Here is a 27,966-nt window from a genome sequence, read left to right on the forward strand (position 1 = left end):
ACCTCACTGCAAGACAACTGTGTCTCATCGTCATCGTCCTCCTCACCCACAGAAAGTTCTTGAGACAGTTGGCGGAAGTCCCCAGCCTCTTCCCCCGGACCCCGGGAACTTTCGAATGGTTGGGCATCGGTGACGATAAACTCCTCTGGTGGGAGAGGAACCACTGCTGCCCAATCTGAGCAGGGGCCCGAGAACAGTTCCTGGGAGTGTTCCCGCTCCTGAGCAGGTGTCATTGTAGTGGAGTGAGGAGGCTGGGAGGAAGGAGGAGCAGCAGACAGAGGATTCGGATTTGCAGCAGTGGATGGCGCAGAACTGTGGCTGGACGATAGGTTGCTCGAAGCACTTTCTGCCATCCAGGACAGGACCTGCTTACACTGCTCATTTTCTAATAAAGGTCTCCCGCGTGGACCCATTAATTGGGCGATGAATGTGGGGACGCCAGAAACGTGCCTCTCTCCTAATCGCGCAGCAGTCGGCTGCGACACACCTGGATCAGGAGCTCGGCCTGTGCCCACACCCTCACTTGGGCCTACGCGTCCTCGGCCACGTCCACGTCCTCTAGGCTTACCCCTACCCCTCAGCATGCTGTATTACCAGTGATATGATTTCCCAGGCAGGAAATAAATTGGCGCAAGCCTGCAGGCCAAATATAATGTTTTTGCTTTTTTGCAAAGGGAAGGACCCACTGCGTATATTCAATGAACAATAACTTTTAGAACTGTAGTGTGGCCCTGAAAAAGTGACACACAACTTTAGTGTAGCAGAGTTATTAACTCTAGCAGAGCAGGTATTTGCCAGTCAGGAAAGACAATGGCGCAAGCCTGCAGTAAACCGTAGCTGGTTGCGTCTGATTTTTGTACGTTGTCCACGCAGCACACACGTACACGGAGACCTTAGGACTGACACAGGCAGGCCAAATATAATTTCTTTTCCTTTATTGCAAAGGGAAGGACCCACTGCGTATATTCAATGAACAAGAAGTTTAATATCTGTGGTGTGGCCCTCAAAAAGTGTCACACAACTATAGTGTAGCAGAGTTATTAACTCTAGCAGAGCAGGTATTTGCCAGTCAGGAAAGACAATGGCGCAAGCCTGCAGTAAACCGTAACTGGTTGCGTCTGATTTTTGTACGTTGTCCACGCAGCACACACGTACACGGAGACCTTAGGACTGACACAGGCAGGCCAAATACAATTTCTTTTCCTTTTTTGCAAAGGGAAGGACCCACTGCGTATATTCAAGGAACAATAACTTTTAGAACTGTAGTGTGGCCCTGAAAAAGTGACACACAACTTTAGTGTAGCAGAGTTATTAACTCTAGCAGAGCAGGTATTTGCCAGTCAGGAAAGACAATGGCGCAAGCCTGCAGTAAACCGTAGCTGGTTGCGTCTGATTTTTGTACGTTGTCCACGCAGCACACACGTACACGGAGACCTTAGGACTGACACAGGCAGGCCAAATATAATTTCTTTTCCTTTATTGCAAAGGGAAGGACCCACTGCGTATATTCAATGAACAAGAAGTTTAATATCTGTGGTGTGGCCCTCAAAAAGTGTCACACAACTATAGTGTAGCAGAGTTATTAACTCTAGCAGAGCAGGTATTTGCCAGTCAGGAAAGACAATGGCGCAAGCCTGCAGTAAACCGTAACTGGTTGCGTCTGATTTTTGTACGTTGTCCACGCAGCACACACGTACACGGAGACCTTAGGACTGACACAGGCAGGCCAAATACAATTTCTTTTCCTTTTTTGCAAAGGGAAGGACCCACTGCGTATATTCAAGGAACAATAACTTTTAGAACTGTAGTGTGGCCCTGAAAAAGTGACACACAACTTTAGTGTAGCAGAGTTATTAACTCTAGCAGAGCAGGTATTTGCCAGTCAGGAAAGACAATGGCGCAAGCCTGCAGTAAACCGTAGCTGGTTGCGTCTGATTTTTGTACGTTGTCCACGCAGCACACACGTACACGGAGACCTTAGGACTGACACAGGCTGGCCAAATATATTTTTTTCCTTTTTAGCAAAGGGAAGACCCCACTGTGTATATTCAATGAACAATAACTGTGTTGTGGCCCTGCCTACACAATTCTGTCCCTGTAGTATCAATGGAGGGTGCAATGCTCTGCACAGACGATTTTTAGAAGAAAAAAAAAAATGCAACACTGCTAACAGCAGCCAGCACAGTACTGCACACGCTTAAATTTGGCCCTTGAAAGGACCGTTGAGGTTCTTGAAGGCTACACTCACTCCTAACACTCTCCCTGCCTATGCACCACTTCTGTCCCTAATGCCGGGTGTAATGCTCTGCACTGCCGATTTTGAGAAAAAAAAAAAAAAAACCACTGCTAGCAGCAGCCTGCACACAGGTAGATGTGGCCCTGAGAAGGACCGTTGGGGTTCTTGAAGCCTACACTGACTCCTAACGCTCTCCCTACAGCAGCACCAGCACGATAGTACTTTCCCTCAGCTAACTCACAAGGCATGTGTGGCGAGCCGCGGGAGGGGCCTACTTTTATACTCGGGTGACATCTGATCTTCCCAGCCACTCACTGCAGGGGGGTGGTATAGGGCTTGAACGTCACAGGGGGAAGTTGTAATGCCTTCCCTGTCTTTCAATTGGCCAGAAAAGCGCGCTAACGTCTCAGAGAGGAAACTGAAAGTAACCAGAACACCGCGTGGTATTCGTTTCGAGTAACGAGCATCCCGAACACCCTAATATTCGCACGAATATCAAGCTCGATCGAGTACGTTCGCTCATCTCTAGTCCCAACTTGATTATTCAATTCTAAGCGCCAAAGAATTAGCGTCCAAATTTTACGTACGGAATCTAATTCTCTCACTTCCTGATGTCATCTATATATATAAATAGCAATGTATGTCTGTCTGTCTGTCCTTTTTGCGCTACTACACTATTCATCTAATCGCCATGAAACTTTGGGAAGTTGTTGAGTACACTCCTGGGAAGAGTCCTGGCATAGTACATCTATCCTGCGAGCATCGTCGACAGTTATGCTCCCCAGACAAAGATCGTTTGATTTCCATCTCAAGCACAAAAGCAAAAGGCATTACGAGCAACGGGAGGCGTCTTCAACTACAAAATGATGCATCCGCCGAACGTTTCGCAAGACAATAGCTGGATATTGAGAATGCTGAGGTAAAATGAAAGCTGTGCTGTGATTGGTTGCTATATATTATACCGCTGAGGTTACATGAAAGCTGCTGTGCTGTGATTGGTTGTTATATATTATACCGCTGAGGTAACTTGAAAGCTGTGCTGTGATTGGTTGTTATCTAGATATATAAAAACGAATGTATGTACAGTATGTATGTCTGTCTTCGCAGCAACACGCGATGGGTACGCTAGTCTATATATATAAAATTGAATGTATGTCTGTCTGTGTGTGTGTGTCTGTTTGTCCTTTATGCGCTACTACACCATTCATCCGATCGCCATGAAACTTTGGGAAGTTGTTGAGTACACTCCTGGGAAGATTATAGGCATAGTACATTTATGCTATGATAAATGGCGCACGTGCGAGCGTCGTCGACAGTTACGCCCCCGCACACACATAGATCATTTGATTTCCATCATTGCCACTAATTCTCTCACTTCCCGATGTCGTAGAAACATGAATTTTGGCACGAGCATTAATTATGTCATACATAGTAAAAGCTAATAGGTCGCAACTCAATTACTCAATTCTAAGTGCAAAAGAATTAGCGTCCAAATTTTACGTACGGAATCTAATTCTCTCACTTCCCAATGTAATAGAAACTTGAAATTTTGCACGAGCATTTATTATTTCATAAATAAGAAAAGTTAATAGGTCCCAACTTGATTATTCAATTCTGAGCGCAAAAGAATAAGCGTCCAATTTTTACCTACGGAACCTAATTCTCTCACTTCCTGATGTCATATATATATATATATATATATATATATATATATATATATATATATATATATATATAAAGGAATGTATGTCTGTCTGTCTGTCCTTTTTGCGTTACTACACCATTCATCTAATCCCCATGAAACTTTGGAAAGTTGTTGAGTATACTCCTGGGTAGATTACTGGCATAGTACATCTATCCTACGATAGGTGGGGCGCGTGCGAGCATCGTCGACAGTTATGCCCCCCAGACAAAGATCGTTTGATTTCCATCTCAAGCACAAAAGCAAAAGGCATTATGAGCAATGGGATGTGTGTTCAACCACAAAATGATGCATCCGCCGAACGTTTCGCAAGACAATTGCTGGATATTGATAATGCTGAGGTAAAATGAAAGCTGTGCTGTGATTGGTTGCTATTTTTTATACCGCTGAGGTAACATGAAAGCTGTGCTGTGATTGGTTGCTATACATTATACTGCTGAGGTAACATGAAAGCTGCTGTGCTGTGATTGGTTGTTATATATTATACCGCTGAGGTAACTTGAAAGCTGCGCTGTGATTGGTTGTTATCTAGATATATATAAAACGAATGTATGTATGTATGTCTGTCTTCGCAGCAACGCGCCACGGGTAAGCTAGTCTATATATATAAAATTGAATGTATGTCTGTCTGTGTGTCTGTCTGTTTGTCCTTTATGCGTTACTACACCATTCTTCCGATCGCCATGAAACTTTGGGAAGTTGTTGAGTACACTCCTGGGAAGATTATAGGCATAGTAAATTTATGCTATGATAAATGGCGCGCATGTGAGCGTCGTCGACAGTTACGACCCCCCACGTAGATTGTTTGTTCGATTTTGCATCATTGCCACTAATTCTCTCACTTCCCGATATCGTAGAAACATGAAATTTGGCACGAGCATTGATTATGTCATAAATAGTAAAAGCTAATAGGTCCCAACTCGATTATTCAATTCTAAGCGCCAAAGAATTAGCATCCAAATTTTACGTATGGAATTTAATTCTCTCACTTCCCAATGTAATAGAAACAGGAAATTTTACACGAACATTGATTATGTCATAAATAGGAAAAGTTAATGGGTCCCAACTCGATTATTCAATTCTAAGCGCCAAAGAATTAGCGTTCAAATTTTACATACAGAATCTAATTTTCTCACTTCCCAATGTCATAGAAACTTGAAATTTGGCACGAGCATTGATTATGTCATAAATAGGAAAGGTTAATAGGTCCCAACTCGACTATTCAATTCTAAGCGCCAAAGAATTAGCGTCCAAATTTTACGTACGGAATCTAATTTTCTCACCTCCCAATGTCATAGAAACTTGAAATTTGGCACGAGCATTGATTATGTCAAAAATAGAAAAAGTTAAAGGGTCCCAACTCGATTATTCAATTCTAGGCGCCAAAGAATTAGCATCCAAATTTTACGTACGGAATCTAATTTTCTCGCTTCCCAATGTCATAGAAACTTGTAATTTGGCACGAGCATTGATTATGTCATAAATAGGAAAAGTTAATAGGTCCCAACTCAATTATTCAATTCTAAGCGCAAAATAATTATCGTCCAAATTTTACGTACGGAATCTAATTCTCTCACTTCCTGATGTCATCTATATATATAAAAAGCAATGTATGTCTGTCTGTCTGTCCTTTTTGCGCTACTACACTATTCATCTAATCGCCATGACACTTTGGGAAGTTGTTGAGTACACTCCTGAGAAGAGTCCTGGCATAGTACATCTATCCTGCGAGCATCGTCGACAGTTATGCTCCCCAGACAAAGATCGTTTGATTTCCATCTCAAGCACAAAAGCAAAAGGCATTACGAGCAACGGGATGCGTGTTCAACTACAAAATGATGCATCCGCCGAACGTTTCGCAAGACAATAGCTGGATATTGAGAATGCTGAGGTAAAATGAAAGCTGTGCTGTGATTGGTTGCTATATATTATACCGCTGAGGTAACATGTAAGCTGCTGTGCTGTGATTGGTTGTTATATATTATACCGCTGAGGTAACTTGAAAGCTGTGCTGTGATTGGTTGTTATCTAGATATATAAAAACGAATGTATGTATGTATGTCTGTCTTCGCAGCAACACGCGATGGGTACGCTAGTCTATATATATAAAATTGAATGTATGTCTGTCTGTGTGTGTGTCTGTTTGTCCTTTATGCGCTACTACACCATTCATCCGATCGCCATGAAACTTTGGGAAGTTGTTGAGTACACTCCTGGGAAGATTATAGGCATAGTACATTTATGCTATGATAAATGGCGCACGTGCGAGCGTCGTCGACAGTTACGCCCCCCCCCCACACACACATAGATCGTTTGATTTCCATCATTGCCACTAATTCTCTCACTTCCCGATGTCGTAGAAACATGAATTTTGGCACGAGCATTAATTATGTCATACATAGTAAAAGCTAATAGGTCGCAACTCGATTACTCAATTCTAAGCGCCAAAGAATTAGCGTCCAAATTTTACGTACGGAATCTAATTCTCTCACTTCCCAATGTAATAGAAACTTGAAATTTTGCACGAGCATTTGTTATGTCATAAATAAGAAAAGTTAATAGGTCCCAACTTGATTATTCAATTCTAAGCGCCAAAGAATTAGCGTCCAAATTTTACGTACGGAATCTAATTTTCTCACTTCCCAATGTCATAGAAGCTTGAAATTTGGCACGAGCATTGATCATGTCAAACATAGGAAAAGTTAATGGGTCCAAACTCGATTATTCAATTCTAAGCGCAAAAGAATTAGCATCCAAATTTTACGTACAGAATCTAATTTTCTCACTTCCCAATGTCATAGAAACTTGAAATTTGGCACGAGCATTGATTATGTCAAAAATAGGAAAAGTTGTTTCTGCAACAGACCCATTTCAAAGAAGTGGCTCCCCAGAGATTCCCCCAAAAAATGTTTGACAGATGGTTCTTCAGCAACCATCCTAAGAGTGCTTCAAAGGGGGTAGCAATTGCACTACATCCCTCAGTACCCTTTATCGAGATAGGGAGCCTCTCTGATCAAGAAGGCTGCTTGTTATTTTTAAAAAGCAAGATTCTGTCAGAAACTTTTACCCTTGCCAATCTCTACGTACCTAATAAGAACCAAGTGTCCTGGCTAATAGAAGCACTAAGAAAACTGTCAGTCTTTGCAGAAGGCAAAATAGTCATAGGAACAGACCTTAATCTGTCACTAGACCCTCTTTTAGACGCATCTTCTGGGAGATCTCAGATCTCTCAGAGAGCGCGAAAAAGACTCCATAAGGCCCTGAGCGAGTTAAAAATCTCTGACACCTGGAGGACCTTGAACCCTACAGGCAAGGGCTATACGTTTTATTCTGCCCCCCACAAATCTTTTCAAAGAATTGATTACATTCTCACTTCCACATCACTAATCCAACACCTAAAATATGCTAACATAGGAAACATAACAGTCTCCGACCATGCCCTATCTATCAGCTTGGCCCCTCCATCACACAAGGCCTGGAGCTGGAGACTAAATGAAACAATCCTAGAGAACCAAAAAGCTTTGGAGAATATCTCCACCCATTTGAAAAACTATTTTAAGGAAAATCAATTTAACTCAGAAAAATATCCCTTTGTGTGGGAAGCCCACAAGGCATATATAAGAGGCATCCTTATTTCTATCGGCTCCGCACAGAAAAAACAAAAACTCAAAAGAATAGAGGACATTTTAGCACAAATCTCCAAATTGGAACAGGTATCTAAACAAAACAAAGTAAAAGAATCCCAACCAGAATTAACAAGCTTAAGAGAACTTAACAAGCTTAAGATATACTAAATAGTAAATTCGCAAAATCTTTCCTATATTATAAACATCAACTTTTTGCCCACGGTAACAAGGGAGGCCGACTCATGTCCTCCTTAATAAAAAAAAAAGCTAGAGGAAAAACACACATACATAAAATATCTGACGCAGAAGGAAAGACACACAGTGAAACCCCAAGGAAAGCAAAAACCTTCAAAAAAATTTTACTCACAACTATATAACCTGAACCTAGGAGAAGGCCAAACTAACGAAACAAAAAACAGGAAACTAAGCGAGCTGCTTGCCTCCCTGGACCTTCCCCACTTAAACCAAGCGGAAGCAGACTCCCTAACCGCGCCAGTCACATTAGAGGAAGATACTTCTGTAATAAATAGCTTTTCTCTTCACAAAAGCCCAGGCCTGGACGGACCTCCCCTAATTTATTACAAAAAATTCCAAGACATACTCCTACCACAATTAACCCTATCTTTCAACGCACTATTAGGCCTTAGTCACACGGGCGCATCGGCACCCGTACACCGGCGCCGATGCGCCCGTCTGACTGTCAGTGAGAAGACGGACGTACCTGCAGACGGCCATCTCTCTGCAGCGCTGGAGGAAAGAACATGTGACCGGCTCCATTGCCGGTCATGTGTTCTTTCCTCCAGCGCTTCAGAGAGATGGCCGTCTGCAGGTACGTCCGTCTTCTCACTGACAGTCAGACGGGCGCATCGGCACCGGTGTACGGGTGCCGATGCGCCCGTGTGACTAAGGCCTTAATGAGAGCACTACTGCCGAAACAGTCGCAAGAAGCCTATATCACACTTATATACAAGGAAGGGAAAGATCCCCTATCATGTGGAAGCTATAGGCCAATCTCTCTTTTAAATTTAGATATCAAACTATGGGCAAAAATCCTCTTCAAGCGAATAAACAGATTTATTCCCGCTTTGATAAATGAAGAACAGTCCGGTTTTGTCACAGGAAGGGAAGGCAAAGACAACTCGACTAGACTCCTTCACATAATCAGCTATGCCAAAAAACAAAAAATCCCCTTAGTCTTTCTAGGTATAGACGCCGAAAAGGCGTCCGATAGGGTAGATTGGAATTCTATGCGAGCAGACTTAATAAAATTTAATTCCCCCCCCCCGCCTAATCGAAGCAATTTTTACTCTATATTCAAACCCCTATGCTAAAATTAAAGTAAATGATTCCTTTTCACCACCCTTTTCGATCTCCAACGGAACTCGTCAAGGCTGCCCTCTTTCCCCAACCCTCTTTATCCTTTCACTAGAAATCCTGCTTCAGCTGATACGTCAGAGTGAGGATATTCAGGGAATCCGCCTAAAACACCTGTCACTTAAATCCGTAGCCTTTGCTGACGATATCCTGTTCGTTCTCAGCAACCCAGAACAAGCCCTCCCAATCTTAAAAAACATCCTTAACCTCTATGGATACATCTCCAACTTTAAAGTCAACGAAGCTAAGTCAACTATTCGACTATAGAAACTTGAAATTTGGCACGAGCATTGATTATGTCATAAATAGGAAAAGTTAAAGGGTCCCAACTCGATTATTCAATTCTAAGCGCAAAAAAATTAGCGTGCAAATTGTATGTACGGAATCTAATTCTCTCACTTCCCAATGTAATAGAAACATGAAATTTGGCACGAGCATTGATTATGTCATAAATAGCAAAAGTTAATGGGTCACAACTCGATTATTCAATTCTAAGCGCCAAAGAATTAGCGTCCAAATTTTACGTACGGAATCTAATTTTCTCACTTCCCAATGTCATAGAAACTTGAAATTTGGCACGAGCATTGATTATATCAAAAATAGGAAAAGCTAATGGGTCCCAACTCGATTATTCAATTCTAAGCGCCAAAGAATTAGCGTCCAAATTTTACGTACAGAATCTAATTTTCTCACTTTCCGCTGTCATAGAAACTTGAAATTTGGCACGAGCATTGATTATGTCATACATAGGAAAAGCTAATGGGTCCCAACTCGATTATTCAATTCTAGTGCCAAAGAATTAGAGTCCAAATTTTACGTACGGAATCTAATTTTCTCACTTCCCAATGTCATAGAAACTTGAAATTTGGCACGAGCATTTATTATGTCATAAATAGGAAAAGTTAAAGGGTCCCAACTCGATTATTCAATTCTAAGCGCAAAAGAATTAGCGTCCAAATTTTACGTTTGGAATCTAATTTTCTCACTTCCTAATGTCATAGAAACTTGAAATTTGGCACGAGCATTGATTATGTCATAAATAGCAAAAGTTAATGGGTCCCAACTCGATTATTCAATTCTAAGCGCAAAAGAATAAGCGTCCAATTTTTACCTACGGAATCTAATTCTCTCACTTCCTGATGTCATATATATATATATATATATATATATATATATATATAAAGGAATGTATGTCTGTCTGTCTGTCCTTTTTGCGTTACTACACCATTCATCTAATCACCATGAAACTTTGGAAAGTTGTTGAGTATACTCCTGGGTAGATTACTGGCATAGTACATCTATCCTACGATAGGTGGGGCGCGTGCGAGCATCGTCGACAGTTATGCCCCCAGACAAAGATCGTTTGATTTCCATCTCAAGCACAAAAGCAAAAGGCATTATGAGCAATGGGATGCGTGTTCAACCACAAAATGATGCATCCGCCGAACGTTTCGCAAGACAATTGCTGGATATTGAGAATGCTGAGGTAAAATGAAAGCTGTGCTGTGATTGGTTGCAATTTCTTATACTGCTGAGGTAAAATGAAAGCTGTGCTGTGATTGGTTGCTGTTTCTTATACTGCTGAGGTAACATGAAAGCTGTGCTGTGATTGGTTGTTATATATTATACTGCTGAGGCAACATGAAACCTGTGCTGTGATTGGTTGCTATATATTATACCGCTGAGGTAACATGAGAGCTGTGCTGTGATTGGTTGTTATATATTATACTGCTGAGGTAACATGAAAGCTGCTGTGCTGGGATTGGTTGTTATATATTATACCGCTGAGGTAACTTGAAAGCTGCGCTGTGATTGGTTGTTATCTATATATATATAAAACGAATGTATGTATGTCTGTCTTCGCAGCAACGCGCGACGGGTAAGCTAGTTATATATAAAATCAAGCACAGTAATATTGATCCTATTATGTGTAATATATATACTTTTATTGCTTGATAAAGGCTTAATTGTTTCCAGCGGTGTCCCTTCTAGGGTTCCTGTGTTACCCAAATGTGTAAGATATCATGAAGATTTATAGGCTAGTATTAAAGTTATGAGAATTGGTGGAGTATTTATAACCATCTCATGTGAGCCTGTAGTTTGTGGGGTCTCCACAGCCAAGCTATCAGTAAAGTGAAGTAAAGCCATCACTAAAGGGAATTATCTATTGATAATATTGTGAGAAATTGTGACGCTTGGTTACTATTTTTACGCATATACTTTTCACTGAATTATTTTTTTTTTAAATTTAATAAAAGTTATATTTTATGTTAGTTCTCTGATTCCCTTCGGTAACAAACTGTAATTAAGAATCAAATTTTGATTCACAGATAAGTCATAATTTGAAGCATTTAAAATACCGGGGACATGCTGCCATCAATGAGGACGGAGAGCTGGAAACTGAATATCAAATTAATAACAATATTATAGTCAATGGAACGTGGCATAAAACTACCGTCTGTATCTTCCTGCCGTACACTTCACGTAAAGATTGGATTCCAATCAACGACAGTTTAATTAAATGGAAAACCATCAACAATGAGGTGAGGCGATGTTACCATAATGGGATGAAATTACTCAAACTGTTTTTACTGAGATGCTTCTAGAGCAGTCATCTCCAACTTATGGATCTGTAAGGGGTGCCTGTGTTGCACAGGATATATTTATTGGTTGTGTGCCCCTGATGCTTTATATGCCATGGAGCTGCAGTCAAAATGGAATAGAGAAGGTACTCCAGGGTACGGCTGCTCCTCTTAGATTGTTATCTCTCACCAGTTTCCAAGAGGAGGGTAGAGTTTTTGGTGGGCTTGAGATCTAGCAGAGAGCACGGCTGAGATTTCCTTTATTGCTAGCCAACTGAATTGCATGGGTGACCCACCGATCACTAAGAGAACATAAGCATCTCCTGACCAATTCTTTACATCTTTCTGCACTGTGTTATCTACCCCGCCATCTCCTCGGCTGTTGGCCTGCTCCTTGGATGCTGCACCCAACCTTATGATCCAAAATCAACTTTTAGTGAACGTCGGAAGTCACATTCAACCCAAAAATGAAGGACAGAAAGTTTTAGGATAGGGCTATATGGTGACCTTAATGGCAACACATAATTACAGCTGAAAATTGCTCAAGCATCATTGTGATACGTGTGTGACAAGATTGAGTTGACAGACTGTGTATAATAAAGGTATTAGTTAGTGCTCATTTAACTATTTGCCTGTGATACGAACTTGGGTCATTATAAGTTCAATAAACTCTGTACAGATGCTGGATATTCCTGATCAAACCGGTTAGAATGACTCATAGTCACGGGATGTTGCAAAGTAATAGAATCCAGATGTGAAAAACTTCATAGAGAAGTTATGCATTAGAATATTACCAGACGTAGTACTGAGCATGCGTAAAGCCTAATCAGTTATATAAACATGACGTATATACTCACAACTGCGCAGAAGCGGATTTGTTACATAATCACAAAGTAGTATATAAGAGGGGGATTTTCAGTGAAACGATGGGACTCAACTTGTGGTCTAGCAGACGTGCCGGCGTTTTCCCGGATTCCTCCTACCAATCGTACCTGGAGATCCACCGATTGCGGAGTGATGCTACAAAATCCGGTGATATATTGATGCTTATCTTTGTTACCCATGTGATCTGTATGCTTTACATGTTGATTAACAGTTTTACTTAAATTTATATACTAAAGAGTAAATAAACTCGTGATTTATATCTGTTTTACCTCAAAACTGTCTCAGTTTGCTGAGTTTGTATGCTAACGAGGCTGTAGAATTGCTAAATCTTGAGCAGGTAAGACAATCATAAATATATGGCGTTTGGTCCCGGGCTTTAACCCCTTAGCGCAACAGAATGTAAACTTATGTTTTAGCTGGAAAGCTATTTCCTCCCCAGGATGTAAGTTTATGACTAAAGATGAGCGAACACGCTCGGTTAAGGCAATTACTTGAGTGAGCATTGCTTTTTTTGAGTAACTGCATACTCATCTGAGAAAATTCAGGCGGTGGGGGCGGGAGAGCAAGAGAGCTCTCTCTCTCTCTCTGTCCCCCCTGCTCACCCCTGCCGCCTTCCCCGAATTTTCTTGGACAAGTATGCAGTTGCTCGAAAAAAGCAATGCCTGCTCGAGTAATTGCCTTAACCGAGCGTGCTCGCTCATCTCTATTTATGACCTATAAATGGTGTGGGCTCAGCTTCTGAGCGTGCACCATCCTCAGCAGGAGCAAGCTGTGACTCCCACACAGAACACTGATCCTTGCTGTTAACACCTTACATGCCGCTATCAATGTTGATTGCGGCATACAAAAGGGTTCACAGGGTGCTCCTTCTGTGACATAATTGACCCTCCTCACTAATCGCACAGGGTTGATGGGTTGCAATGGTAAACCCATTGGCACCAGAAAAAGGTGTATGGGACTGCTATGGCCTATGATTAGTATTATACTGTAAGTACTGCAAAGTTTTATCATAGCGAACATAGTTTCACAGTTTAAAGTCCCTAATAGGGACCAAAAAAAATATATAAAAAAATAGTAAAAAATACATATGTAACAAAAACATTGTATTAAAAAAAAAAGGTCTGCATATTTTCCCAAATAAAAATGGAACCCTCTCCAGCCCAAATGTTTAGTATCACTGAATCTGTAATGATTAAAACACACTATTTGTCCTGCATGGCAAACGCTGTAAAAAAAATTGAACTAAAATGCCTTTTTTGTTTATTTTCTAAAACTTTTACTCACAGGTTCCAAAGTCTCGGTGCACAGAACCTTGTCCGCCAGGAAGCAGAAAAGTCCCAGGGCAGGGAATACATCCTTGTTGTTACAGGTGTGTGCCGTGTTCCGAAGGAGAAATATCAAATGAATCAGGTAGGATTTCCCACTGATTTTAAAGGGGTATTCCAGGTTTTTAAATAATGATGATCTTTCCTCCGATCATCCTATTTACTTAGCTCTCAGCTATTGAATGACGCTGAGAGCTGCCTCTGATTGGTCCCTGCGCTCAGCCAATCAGAGGCAGCACTCACTTACCCATTCATGAATTCATGAATGGGTGAGTGAGAGCTGCCTCTGATTGGAGAGGGCTATGACCAATCAGAGGCAGCCCATTCAGCAGGCGAGGATTTTAAATCCCCGCCTGCTAAATACTACACAGAGCAGTTCAGGAGAACTGCCGGCCGGACACGGCTGAACTCCGTCTGCAGGGAAAAGGTGAGTATATATATATATATATTTTTATTTTTACACATTTTAGGATGTTTTTCAGGGAAGGGCTTATATTTTTAAGCCCTTCCCGAAAATTCATCCAGCGCTCGCTGGCAGCCCATTGCTTTCAATGGAGCCGGCTGCATTGCCAGCTCCAGTGAATCCAATGGGCAAACATCGATCTCCTCTGCCACAGCTGTGCCACAGCTGTGGCAGAGGATAGCGGGCAGCGCTGGGCTGTTTTGCCGAAAACGCTGCTAGCTGCAGATTTTTCAGTGAATCGTCAGCCCCGGTCACACGATTTGCGGATGCGCATCCGTCATGCGATCCGCAAATCGCGCGAAAAAACGCCCGTCTGACCGAAGCCTAAAGGGAAGCCATTTTTCTCAAGATGCAATTCAACATACATCCCAGAGAGCAACTGAACCTTCTTCATACAGGGAGGACCGAGGCTTTCATTTGATAGAGTCAGACACAGTGTGTTTAGAAGCCCTAAATTGACACTATAGAGGTTTGTTCATTTATGATAAAAAATGGCTTGCCTCCCAGCGTATTGAAGAACCTTCTGAACAGAGTGACTTAGATCTCACTATCGACAGAGAAAGACTCACCTCTAGAGATGAGCGAACGTACTCGTTTCGAGTAATTACTCGATCGAGCACAGCGATTTTCGAGTACTTCCGTACTCGGGTGAAAAGATTCGGGGGGCGCCGGGGGGCGGGGGGAGACATGGCAGAGCGGGGGTAGCAGCGGGGAACAGGGGGGAGCCCTCTCTCTCTCCCTCTCCCCCCACTCCCCGCTGCAACCCCCCACTCACCCACGGCGCCCCCCGAATCTTTTCACCCGAGTACGGAAGTACTCAAAAATCGCAGCGCTCGGGCGAAAAAGGGGCGTGACCGAGTACGCTCGCTCATCTTTACTCACCTCTCAACATGCTGAAGAGTCTTCTGAGGGGAAAGAAGTACATCCAGTGCTGATAGAGAAAGGCACAACTGCCAATGTGCTGAAGAGTATTCTGAATGGAGGGACCTATGTCCAACTGTTGAGAAAGAAATTAGGAAAGCACCTCAGAAATGTAGCAAAAAATATTAGAAGGAGAATATTTCTTCAAATGAACTCCCCTGGTGTGGACACCTAGACCCAATTTGGGTAACCAGGTGCCACACGTGTGTTCCTTTTGTCAGTTCTTATATGGGTTCTCGCTATTTCTTGGCACCCAGTCGTATACGGGAGATCTGCATAGAGTTCAGAGGGCTTTAAATCAAAGCTCCATGAGGCATGAAACCAAAAAAAAAGGAATTCCCTTTCTTTTGGTTTCAACTTCTGATAGAGGAAGGCACACCTCTCATAGTGCTGAAGAATCTTCTGAATGGAGGAACCAATGCACACCTTTCAAAATGCTGAAGAGTGTTCTGAGGGCAGGGAACTACACCTCAGTGCTAATAGAGAAAAACACACCTTTCAATGTGCTGCAGAGTATTCTGAATGGAGGACATAATGCCTCACTGCTGATAAAGGTACACTTCTTAACATGCTGAAGAGACACCTCAGTGCTGATAGTGAAAGGCACATCCCTCAATGCCCACAGAACTGTTATTCAGAGGGAAACAATGCCACAATTGCAATGATTTGCTACTCTCCAATGCAACCAACTTAAAGCACCAGAAATTTTACTAAAAGAAAAGAATAATGTATCTGTGCTCCAAGGAGGAATCAGTGTAGATTGTAATATGAGTAGTGGTAAATAGAATTGGACTCACCTGGTGTGGGAAACCCATCTTCATGAATGGTCTCCACACCTAAGCTCCAAACGCGCCTCTATGGATGGTCAATTACACCAATCTCTACCAAGTCTCAGACAGGCAGAGAGTGGCAACAGAGATACCCAGAGTGCCAGGCCTCGGTCATAAAGCATAAAAACAAAGATAAATAAAAGGCTTCAGTGCTACTAGGTGTATTTGACCAAAGGGAGATAATAAATAAAACTTACTTCACTAAGGAGACCTAGGGTCCAACAGGCCTCCTCTGAATCCAGAAGTGTGTATATATCACCATTGATTAAGAGGGATATTTTCTGATAATTTATTCCATATAGTGATTTTAAAATATAAAATTAATGTAGAAAAACAACAAACAAAAAACATACTAATTGCAGGCAACGCATTTCAATGATCACAGGACACCTTTTTTAAGCAACTAGTACATGCATAAAGAAGTAGTTTATAAAGTATAGTGAGTAAAAGGCCAATCATCATGATTGGATGACAGAACTTACCAATCAAGAAAATGTTACCAGGACAGGTGGAGTCACTAATGATCTTAGTATTATAGTTGCTGCATCTGTTCTGGTATCATCCCCTTGCTATGAGGCCGGGCCAGGTTTTAGCTGTATCTTTGCCTTTCCTGGATAAGACAATAATTTTATTTCTTGTCTTAATAGTTAATTGGGGACTAATATTTTCAAGCAGCATAGATAATAAACATAAGGTGTTTACAGATCTAGAACTTTTTATATGGAATAACGTTATCCATACTGAAACTCACTTTAAGGCTTTTTTCACACGAGCGCATATCGGCCGACCGTTTTCACAGCCGATATACGCTACTTTGGGGGCAAAAAAAATGGTGAACGGGTGCACAAATCAAACGTTTGTACGCCCGTTCATATGGCCTGGTGATACGGCCGATATACACTACATCAGGGGCGAAAAAACTGGTGAATGGGCGCACAAATCAAACGTTTGTATGTTCGTTCATATGGCCTGGTGAGATGGCCAATACACGCTACATTTGGGGCAAAAAACTTGTCTGACCTGCTCGGCAAGGTGCGCTGCGTCTGCGCACATTTCCGCAAGTCCACCACGGACGCTGCTACTCTGCGGACCCTGCAACATCGGTTTAATCTGCCAGAGCACCGACTGCTGTGTGACGTGCCCACACGGTGGAATTCTATGCTGCACATGTTGGCCAGGATTTATGAGCAATAGTGGAATACCAACTCCAACATGGGCGGCGTAGTGGTAGTCAGCCTCCCCAATTCTTTACTGAGGAGTGGGCCTGGATGGCAGACATCTGCCAGGTCCTCTGAAACTTTGAGGAGTCTACCCAGATGGTGAGCGGCGACGCTGCAATCATTAGCGAAACCATCCCACTGCTATGCCTGCTGAGGAGTTTGCTGCAAGACATAAAGGCCGACGCTTTGCGGTGGGAACAGGAGACGGGGGATGACAGTATGTCACTTGATAGCCAGACCACCCTCATGTCTATATCTCAGCGTGTTTTGCAGGAGGAGGACGAGGGGGAAGGGGAGGAGGAGGGGGAAGAGACAGCTGGCCACACTGCAGAGGGTACCCATGCTGCTTGCCTCTCATCTGTTAAGCGTGTATGGGCTGAAGAGGAGGAGGGGGATCCTGAAAGTCATCTTCCTAGAGAGGACAGCGATGTGTTGTGTACTGGTACCCTGGCACACATGGCTGACTTCATGCTAGGCTGCCTTTCCCATGACCCTAACGTTAGACGCATTCTGGTCAACACGGATTACTGGGTGCACTCCCTTCTCGACCCACAGTATAAGGAGAACCTTTCTGCTCTCATTCCCAAAGAGGAAAGGGGTATGGGAGGGATCCAATACCACAGGGCCCTGGTGGAAAACGTGATGCTAATGTTCCCATCTCACAGCTCTAGTGGCAGAAGATGCAGTTCCGAGGGCCAACTAGCAGGGGAAGCATGGGGATCAGGCAACATGTCCAGCGCAGGCAGGGGAACACTCTCGAAGGCCTTTGCCAAGTTGTCAAAGCTGGACACGTGGCACGAACTTGCACTGTACGCCCTGGAGGTGCTGGCCTGCCCTGCTGCTAGCGTCTTGTCAGATAGGGTGTTTAGTGCAGCTGGGGGAATCATCACAGATAAGTGTACCCGCCTGTCAACTGCCAGCGCCGACATGCTTACCCTCATAAAGATGAACAAAGGCTGGGTTTCGCCAGACTTCTCCTTTCCACCAGTGGAAAGCAGCGGATACCAAAGAATCTTTTTGCTGCAACAGGAGACAAATGCATCCTCTATTACCCCAAAAAGGGGAGAATTAGCTGTGTGTATCCCTCTCGAATATTATTACTCCTCCTCCTAAAACAGCATGTCATCACGCTGAACTGCCAATTTCAATGCGGCCCAAAATGCTCTGTTTAAAACTTTTAAAAGTTTTATCAGTTTTTAAAGTTTTATAAGTTAAACTTAAACCAATTTTTGTGGAGGGCTGCCTCCAGGCTCTGATACAAATTAACCAATAACGAGCTGTATCTTTAAAAAATGTTTGTGGGTTTCACCTGCCCTCGCGGTTGAGCAATTTTTCAGGGGTACACTTGTGCTCACCAATTATTCAGGCCATTGTCAATACTGTTAGCAAACAAATTTTTTCCAGGCTTCACCTATACTCTTGGTAAACAAATTTTTACAGGTGTTCGCCTATACTCTTGGTACCTCAATGTTACTGGGGTTCGCCTATACTATTGCTACAGAAATGTTACAGGGGTTCGCCTATACTTTTGCTACAGAAATTTTACTGGGGTTCGCCTATACTTTTGCTACAGAAATGTTACTTGGGTCCGCCTATACTCTTGCTACAGGAATGTTACAGGGGTCTGCCTATACTTTTGCTACAGAAATGTTCCTAGGGTCCGCCTATACTCTTACTACAGAAATGATACAGGGGTTTGCCTATACAGTTTTTACTGAATGGTTTGAGGAGTTCGCTTATACTCTTACTGGGGTCTGCCTATATGTTTTCTACTTAATAGTTTGAGGGGTTCGCCTATACATTTACTACAGAAATGTTACAGGGGTCCACCTATACTCTTGCTACAGAAATGTTACTGGGGTCCGCCTATACACTTGCTACTGAAACGTTTGATGGGTTCACCTATACTCTTGCTACAGAAATGTTACTGGGGTCCGCCTATACTCTTGCTAAAGAAATGTTACAAGGGTCCACCTATACACTTGCTACTGAAAGGTTTGCAGGGTTCAACTATACTCTTGCTACATAAATGTTATTGGGGTCTGCCTATACACTTGCTACAGAAAGGTTTGAGGGGTCCGCCTATACTCTTGCTACAAAAATGTTACTGGGGTCCACCTATACTCTTGCTATGGAAATGTAACGGGACTGCCTACACTCTTGCTACTAAAAGGTTTGGGGGGTCCGTCTATACTCTTGCTACAGAAATGTTACTGGGGTCTGCCTATACACTTGCTACTGAAAGGTTTGAAGGGTTTGCCTAGACTTTTGCTACAGAAATGTTTCTTGGGTCCGCCTATACTTTTTCTACTGAATGGTTTCAGGGTTTCACCTATACGCTTGGTATAGAAATGTTACAGCGGTTCGCTTATGCTTTTGCTACAGAAATGTTACTGGGGTTTGCCTATACAGTTTCTACTGAATGGTTTGAGGGGTTCGCCTATACCTTTGCTACAGGAATGTTAATGGGGTCAGCCTATGCTGTTGCTAAAGAAATGTTACAGGGGTCCGCCTATACTCTTGCTACAGAAATGTTACAGGGGGTCTGCCTATGCTGTGGGTGAACAAAGACTTCCCATTGCGGTGTTTTACCTATCTGGCACAAATACACTGACTGACTAGAGCAGAAATGTGGGCCGAGGCCGAGGTCCTTGGCGGGGTGAAACTCTGCCATGTTTGGGCACTCTGATTTCCTCATGTGTAATACCATGTGTGAGTTGCTTGGGCTCGCCTATGCTGTGGGTGCACAAAGACTTCCCATTGCATTGTTTTACCTGTCTGGCACAAATACCCTGACTGACTAGGGCAGAAATGACCCTGGGCCCGCTCACGTGCATCCCACACAGAGTATTGCTGCATTGTGGAGATGTGTAGAAGTTCTGGCACCTGAGTTCCCTTTATGCCCACGTTTGCGGCTCCTGACAATTTTGTGACGGAAGTGGCACGGGATTGGAATGATGATCGTCCGTCAATTTATCATTAATTCCCAACAGCATTGTAGGCTATCGCCCACACTTTCAAAGACGGTCGCTGCCTAGGCCTGCCAACCCTCTGAATTGTGTGCCTCCGGTTCCTCCTCATCCATTAAGCACCTATAAATAGACATGAGGGTGGTGTGGCTATAAAGCGAGTGTGTGGCATGAGGTCAGCTGAGCGTTGTGCAGGGAAAATTTTGGGTGTGCTGTGGACGCAGGGTCGTGCGCGCGCGCGGGGGGGGGGGGGGGGGGGGTTGGACAGCAATGCCAGCATGCTGCCCCTGCCCTTCCCTATCCGTTTCTGTGGTGTTTCCATGATTTTCTGATGTTTTCTGGTGTTTTACAAGTCATCACCAATGCGGAGCAACGGTCCCATACAAAAATGCTCAAGTCGCCCATTGACTTCAATCGGGTTCGTTACTCGAAACAAGCTCTGGAGTATTACGAAAAGTTCGACTCAAGCAACGAGCACCCGAGTATTTTGGTGCTCGCTCATCTCTTATAAGGAAGTAATTTATAAAGTATAGTGAGAAAAAGGCCAAGCTTCGTGATTGGATGATAGTACTTACCAATCAAGGAAATGTTACCAGGACAGGTGGAGTCACTAATGATGTTTATATAATTATCTTCTCCTGGCTCCTCCAGTTCCCCGGGTCACATCACCACCAGCCGTCTGGATCCTCTTCTTCCTATTTTGGAGCATCCATTAGCTGCAGCTCACTTCATGCATGGGCAGTGAAGGCTACGAGTGACATTGCACAGTCACGCTAAAGCAAGCTGCCAAGGATTCAGCACAAAATAATCTTCACAATAATAAGATTAAACATCACATTTATAATTAGACAAAATATTTTCTGAAATGTACATTCCAGGGGTTATAGAAAATAATTGAACACAAAGTGTGATGTAAAGGATGTAAGAAAATGCCAGGCTCAATCATGTGGGAACAAAGTCACGGATGACATGACTGACCCCTGCTAGCAATGTTGATGACATTGACCATTTTTTTCTGGTTGCCGTCATGTGACTCCCCATTGGCAGACATCTTCTTCCGGCTAAATGCTGGCTCCTATCAACACAGAAGAGTGTCCTGTTGCGAGATCCCCACATGCATTTTCACGGAGTTGCTCCCCTATACATGACTAGTGATGTCAGTGAAGTGATGGAAGCCAATCCCCTCCATCAAGTCATCACTTGATTGCCTGCAAACTACCAGCAAATTGCCAGACCCCACCAGCATACCCTCTCCTTTCTGATAGATTGCAATGTCTATTACTATAGGATTGAAATCTTTAGTGACTCCACCTGTCCTAGTGACATTTTCTTGATTGGTAAGTACTATTATCCAATCACGATGCTTGGCCTTTTTCTCACTATACTTTATAAATTACTTCCTCAAGTATGTACCAGTTGCTTGAAAAAGAAGGCGCCCCGTGACCTTCAAAATATATTGCCTGCCATTTGTATGTTTTTTGTTTCTTGTTTTGCTTACATTATTTTTGTGTTATAAAGCCACTATTGCTGCATAGATTCCTAAAACACTATTTCTATTATTTTAACATAAAAATGTTTCCATTATTTTTTCCTTTCCTACAGACAGTGAAATCTGCAGGAGATGTCCCGACCATGAGTGGCCCAATAAGAACAACACTCAGTGTGTCCCTAAACTGCTGGAATTTCTCTCCTACTCTGATGATGTGATATCAGCGATTGTTCTATCCGGATCCATGTTTCTTCTTACGTTGACTGCAGGAATATTGGGGATTTTTATTAGCTATAAGAACACCCCAGTTGTGAGGGCAAATAACAAGAACCTGAGCTTTGTCCTCCTGGTCTCCATCATGTTGAGCTTCCTCTGTGTCTTCTTGTTCCTTGGTCGTCCTGTAGATGGAACCTGCATGTTACGCCAGATATGTACTGGAATATTACTCTCAGTATCCGTTTCTTCATTGCTGGCCAAGACCCTAATGGTTTGCATTGCGTTCAAAGCCACCAAGCCTGGAAGTGTGTGGAGAAGATGGACTGGAGTAAAGCTCCCTAATTGTGTGCTCCTGATCTGCTCCTCTATCCAGGTTGTCCTCTGTTTGAGTTGGGTGACCTTCTCTCCTCCCTTCGAAGAGCTGGACACACAATCTTATATGGAGAAGATTATAGTTCAGTGTAATGAAGGGTCAGACCTTTGCTTCTACTCTGTCCTGGGTTATATGGGGATTCTGGCTACTGTTAGTTTTATTACAGCTTTCTTAGCCAGAATATTACCAGACAGTTTTAATGAGGCCAAGTACATCACCTTCAGCATGCTGGCATTCTGCAGTACCTGGATAGCCATGATCCCAGCTTATCTCAGCACCAAAGGCAAATACATGGTGGCCGTGGAGATATTTGCCATCCTGACGTCTAATGCTGGACTTCTGGGATGTATATTTCTCCAAAAATGTTATATAATTCTGTTCAGACCTGAACTAAATACAAGAAAACATATTCTAGAGCCTACAAATGCTATGTTACATCAGTGATCCCAGCTTATCTAAGCACTAAAGGCAAATGCATGATGGCCGTAGTGATATTTGTCATCGTGACCTCTAACACTGGACTCTTAGGTTTTATTTATTTCCCTAAAGGTTATATAATTTTTCGTAGACCTGAAAATAGTATATATTTAGGAGCATAAATACATTATATTACACATTTCTATCGAAAACCATGGAGAATGACTTATAATGGGATAAAGTACATGGGGTTGATGTCATTTTTCTGTAAGAAAGAAAACAATTGTAGAATAAACAAAATTGCAACAGATAACATTTACTAACAGGATAGTAGTTACAATTACTTTTATGCATATTGCTCACTATCTCCTTAGGAGAATCAACAGTTCTTTGCTGTTACAGCACCATGCTGAAGGTTGGGGATTAGTGTCTGTTTGACGGCTCAGGTGTTGTGATGCAAGATTCAGGATGTGATGCAACAATAGTAGTTCCAAAAAGATTCAATATTTGTGAAAGAACAATGGAATACAAGTGGATAATTTTAAGAAAACAAGCAGTCATATTGTCACCTTTACATAGACTGGCATTAGCTATGGGTGTAGTGACCCAGAGGGTTCTACAGGGTAGTCAAAAGGGCTAATAAGTCCTAGAGACCTCGCTATGAGCCCTTAGGGGGCAGAATAGGAGGCATCCTGCAGGAGAAAGACACTGTCTTTCCCTGAATATCGGGCTAAAGCTAATCTGCCTAGCAACAGCCCTCTTCTAATTGGCTTCATACGCTTGATTTTCTGATTGGTGGAGTTGGAGGAGTCAAGTGAAGCCCAGGGAAAGTGTGCTTGGAGGAGAGCAAGTGAGTCAGCAAGAGAAAAGAAAGAGCAGGAACTGGTGGGAAGTGCGCAGTTAGGATTAGGAAAAGAAAGAGAGAGGAAGCAGAGAGTGGAGCAAGAGAGTGTTGATGAAGTGCCGGAGGTTAGGAGTCAGAGTATAGTGTGGGAAGCAAAGGAAAAGGAAGACGTGGGAAGCCGACCGCGCTCAGAGCGGAAGCGTTGATTACTTCAACCCTGCGGAATCCCTGTGGACTCTGGACGGAGAGTAGTCGTCGCAATTGTGAGTTTCATTCCCCACAAATAACCTCCTAACCCAGCAAGTCTTCAACTAAGTCATATCCTGCAAGAAAGAGAGTCTAGGAATCATTGATTGTTGTTTCAAATGCATGAGAAACATTTACCGCATACTGAACTACCAAGTGTGAGCTGTGTGCTGTGTTTCCGCAAGAAAACAGTAAACTGTGTGCCTTCGGGTTAACCACAAACTATCTGCACTTGTTCCTTTATTCTGATATTGCAAGCTCCACATCATTCAATGCACGGGTAACCGAATATTATGAGTAATACTTTGTGCACAATTGGAGATAACAACAAGATCTAAAGAACAGATCTAAAGATCAATACCACTTTGGAATAGAGTGCCCCGTTGTGCAGAAATTCACTTACAAGGTCCCTATTACCTACAGTTTGTGCCCTTGTATCACTCAGTTCATATGCAATACCATGAGCAACAATAGTATACAAAGCAGTCCAAACCCCTTAGTTTAGCATCCTCCAATATAACAGTCCTGCTGAGTACTGACTGCGCCTCTAATGGTATGAAGCCTGATGTTTAGTTTGAGGCCGGCCTCACTTGTAGACCCATTGGGTGGAAGTTGTCACTATTACTGGTCCAGGCTTGTCCGGGATCAGGACCACAACTCTACTTGTGCTCTCCAAGATCTCTGTTGCAGTTCAATTATTTCCTCTATCTTTGAGCTAGAATGCAGACTCCCTCTCTCTTTACAGTTCCAGGCAATAAGTTGTGTCTGCTTCTGTTGCGCTGCACTCTCTAAGCAGCCCTTTCACTCCCACTGCTGTTAATTTTGCTTTCGCATGCAGCAGCTTATCTGCAGACTACTGGGCAATCTACTCACTAAATCTCCAGCAGCACCTCCAGCGCACGGCATGACACCCTGTGCTCTCCCTGTTATGCAAAACAATATATATATATTTTTTGAAGAGCTTCAGACATTCAATAAGAGTCGTTCGGGCTTGCTCTTTTCTACTTTGCCAAAATTTGATGTAGATTTTGATACACACGGTAATTTAGTGCAAACTTTGGCACATCTCTCAGTTTGTTGCGATATCAACACTTTAACCATTTAGACTCGCATCGGTAACCTTGACTGTCCAGTCTCTACAATTCAACCATCACAGAACTGTACCTATACCTCTCAACTTTGGGGGCACAGAAAGAGGAATAGCTTATGCACATTCTGCAGCAACATTTTCAGCCACATCTCAAACACCACTAAAGCACATCCATACACACCCAGCCTGCTCCGGTCTCCTACTATAGTCTGTGCAACTGTCAGGAGATTTAGTGTATATCAGGACATGGCAGGATGCTATGCATATATTGATGTGTGGCCTTGTGAAGTTGTCTGTATTGGGGTGCTGCTTTCTTCATCTCCTTCCCCTTGTTGCTCATCCTTGCCCCGGTCTCTGCTGTCACTCCTGCCTGTAATCTGCAGCCTACAGTGCAACGCCAACACCAGAGCAAGCAGCAGCCAGTCCTTAATAATCACAAACAGAGTCTCATCTCAATCTGATGTAATCAGCGGGTGAGCCCTCCAGATTGCAGCAGTGAAAGCACAGAATAAGACAGTGGCTGGACAACGCCTGAGGGCTCAGTCACACGGGCGTTTTTACGCGCTTATATATGCATGTAAAAAAACGCATGACCATGTCCATTGCCACCCATATGTTCTATCTTTTGTAGGTGCGACGCCCGTGTGACTGAGCCCTGAAATCCAGAACTATTCCACTGGATCCGTTAACTTCCCAGGCAGTTAACGTGCAAGCCTCTATTACTGTTCTTCTCGCATTGCTGATTATCCTTGTTCAGCTGATCGGGGGTCTATTGCGCCCAATAAGGTAACCAGTAACATGTGGTTAAGTGTTGTATTACACCTTTTTTGTTGGTCTCGATCACTGGGGAGGAAGGGAGGCTAATGTCAGGCATTATGTAAAAAGACAGGTTGGCACCAACGGCACCAGGTGGTGTTTCAGCAATGTAGTGTGCTGACTGAGAGCATAAAATGTGATTGTTCTTAGTAAGGGAAACCAAGTAATCATGCAGATATGATATCTTTTAATGGCTAACAAAAATACATGATGTTATAGCGAGCTTTCAAACCTACTCAGGGTTCTTCCTCAGGCTAAATGAAATAGAACTGAAGAGGCAAATATATGTACATATATATATATATATATATATATATATATATATATATATATATATATATATATATATATATATATATATATTAAAAGGCACAGGGGGAGTGAGGTTAATTTGCCCTTAAAAAGGACCATAACAGGATGAGCGGAGGAGTAAATACTTAGAAAAAATGTGGCAGGCAACACTTGAACCAGGCCGCTGACCACAAAGCCGTTCCTCCCATTGCTATGCCAGTGGTAAAGAAGAGGAGGAGGAAGAGAAAAAGTTGGAGTAAGATGAAGAACGAGGAATTGGAGTTGGTTCAGTCGAGATGAACCTCCAGAGGTTTGGGTTCTTGCTGTATCAAACTATTGACAAAGTTTGACCAAAAACAGGTTTTAATGTTTCAGTTAGCTCAAAACTAATTGACTCACTGGTAACATCTTCCTTGATTGCAATTATTCCCTATATTCTTTTCTCTCTATCTCTGCTAAACTGCTTTGACAGTTTTGCTAGCTAGGTGACAGTTAGAAGGAACGGAAGAGGAAAGAGCACCAGGGAGGCTAGTCCTGAACTTATACACCTCAATAAGTTTACAAAGTTTGCAGATGAGGGAGTTGCCATTGCAGGATCAGCACTACTGCAGCACGACATGGCCTTTGGCCGCCAGGGAATGGATGCTCTAGTGAAAAGGGGTATAGGAGCACAGGGAAGGCTGGACAGGTGCTGGTAGTGGGAGACTCAATTATTAGGAGGACAGACAGGGAAATCTGTCACAAAGACTGGGATCGTTGAATGATGTGTTGTCTTCCTGGCGCTCAGGTTTGACACATCATGGATCGGGTTGACAGATTAGTGGAAAGGGCTTGTTAGGCTCCACTGCTCATGGTAAAAATGACAAAGTTAGAGGTAGGTGGAAGGTCCTTAAAAACAATTTCAGGGAACAAGGATGTAAATTCTGGGCAAGAACCTCCAAAGCGGCATTTTCTGAAATGCTAGCTGTACCCTGTGCCAAACAAGAAAGGCAGCGGTAGATTTGGGAGGTAATCAAGTAGCTTAGAAGTTAGTGTAGAAAGGAGGGGTTTGGGTTTTTGGCGAACTGGGCTGACTTTGCTGTTGGCTGCAGGCTCTACCGTAGTGATGGGCTGCATTACAATGGGGAGGGTGCAGGTGTGCCAGGGAGAAGATGGCTAGAAGTTTGGAGGAGTGTATAAACTAGGGTCTGGGGATAGAGCAAACACAGAGATGGGGGGAAGACAGTGTAGAGAGAGACCTGCAACTAAGAACAGTAATGGAAATGGGCTTGGAGTGGTGTCAGGGGTTAGCACAGTTAGAACTGGCAGAACAGTTAGCAGGGATACACATAATATAAAAAAATAACAAAAACCTTCTAAACTGTATGGTGACTAATTCTAGAAGTTGGATCAATAAAGTAGACAAACTAAAAATAATAATGTCTGAGGAAAACTATGACATAGTGGGAGTAAGGGAGACCTGGTTGAATGAAAGCTGTAACTGGATGGTCAACTTACAGGGTTATAGTCAGTTTAGAAAAGATCGTAAAAACCAGAAAGTGAGAGGGGTTTGTCTCTATGTAAAGTCCTGTTTAAAGCCTACATTAGGGGAAGTTATATGGGAGGGGGAGGAACATGTGGAGCCCCTATGGGTGGAAATACATGGAGGAAAAAACAACATTAAAATCCTCAAACGGGTTTTCTATATACCACCAACTACAACAGAATCCACTAAAAAGAAATAGATGAAACAGCAAATCACAATGAGGTAACTATTATGGGGGACTTTAACTATCCAGATATAAACTGGGAAGCTGAAACCTGCGGATCTCGTGAAGGTAATAACTTCCTGTCAGTTACTGAAGATAATTACTTTATCCAACTTGTACAGAACATGAAGAGAGAACGGCCATTTTCAATTTAATATTGGTCAATAGACCTAACAGAATAACAGGGGTGCAGATTGGGAAGCACCTGGGAAATAGTGACTACAATATAATAAATTTCAACTTTTCCTCTAAGAGAGAGTTTTAGAGAGAAGCTACAAAAATACTAACCTTTAGGAAGGCAAA

The 27,966-nt window shown here is 42.9% G+C and overlaps 1 protein-coding gene across 1 annotated transcript in view; it reads left to right on the forward strand.

The window, feature by feature from the left end:
- The window catches only part of LOC136581801 (vomeronasal type-2 receptor 26-like), a 34,375-nt gene extending 11,720 nt beyond the window's left edge, over positions 1 to 22,655 (forward strand). The window contains exons 2-3 of the mRNA XM_066582424.1: positions 13,692 to 13,774; positions 21,736 to 22,655. Of these exons, the coding sequence (XP_066438521.1) occupies positions 13,692 to 13,774; positions 21,736 to 22,655 (1,003 nt within the window). The remainder of the gene's footprint in view (positions 1 to 13,691; positions 13,775 to 21,735) is intronic.
- The last annotated feature ends 5,311 nt before the right edge of the window (positions 22,656 to 27,966 follow it).

This window comes from Eleutherodactylus coqui, chromosome 11 (genome assembly GCF_035609145.1).
Source record: "Eleutherodactylus coqui strain aEleCoq1 chromosome 11, aEleCoq1.hap1, whole genome shotgun sequence".
Lineage (NCBI taxonomy): Eukaryota > Metazoa > Chordata > Amphibia > Anura > Eleutherodactylidae > Eleutherodactylus > Eleutherodactylus coqui.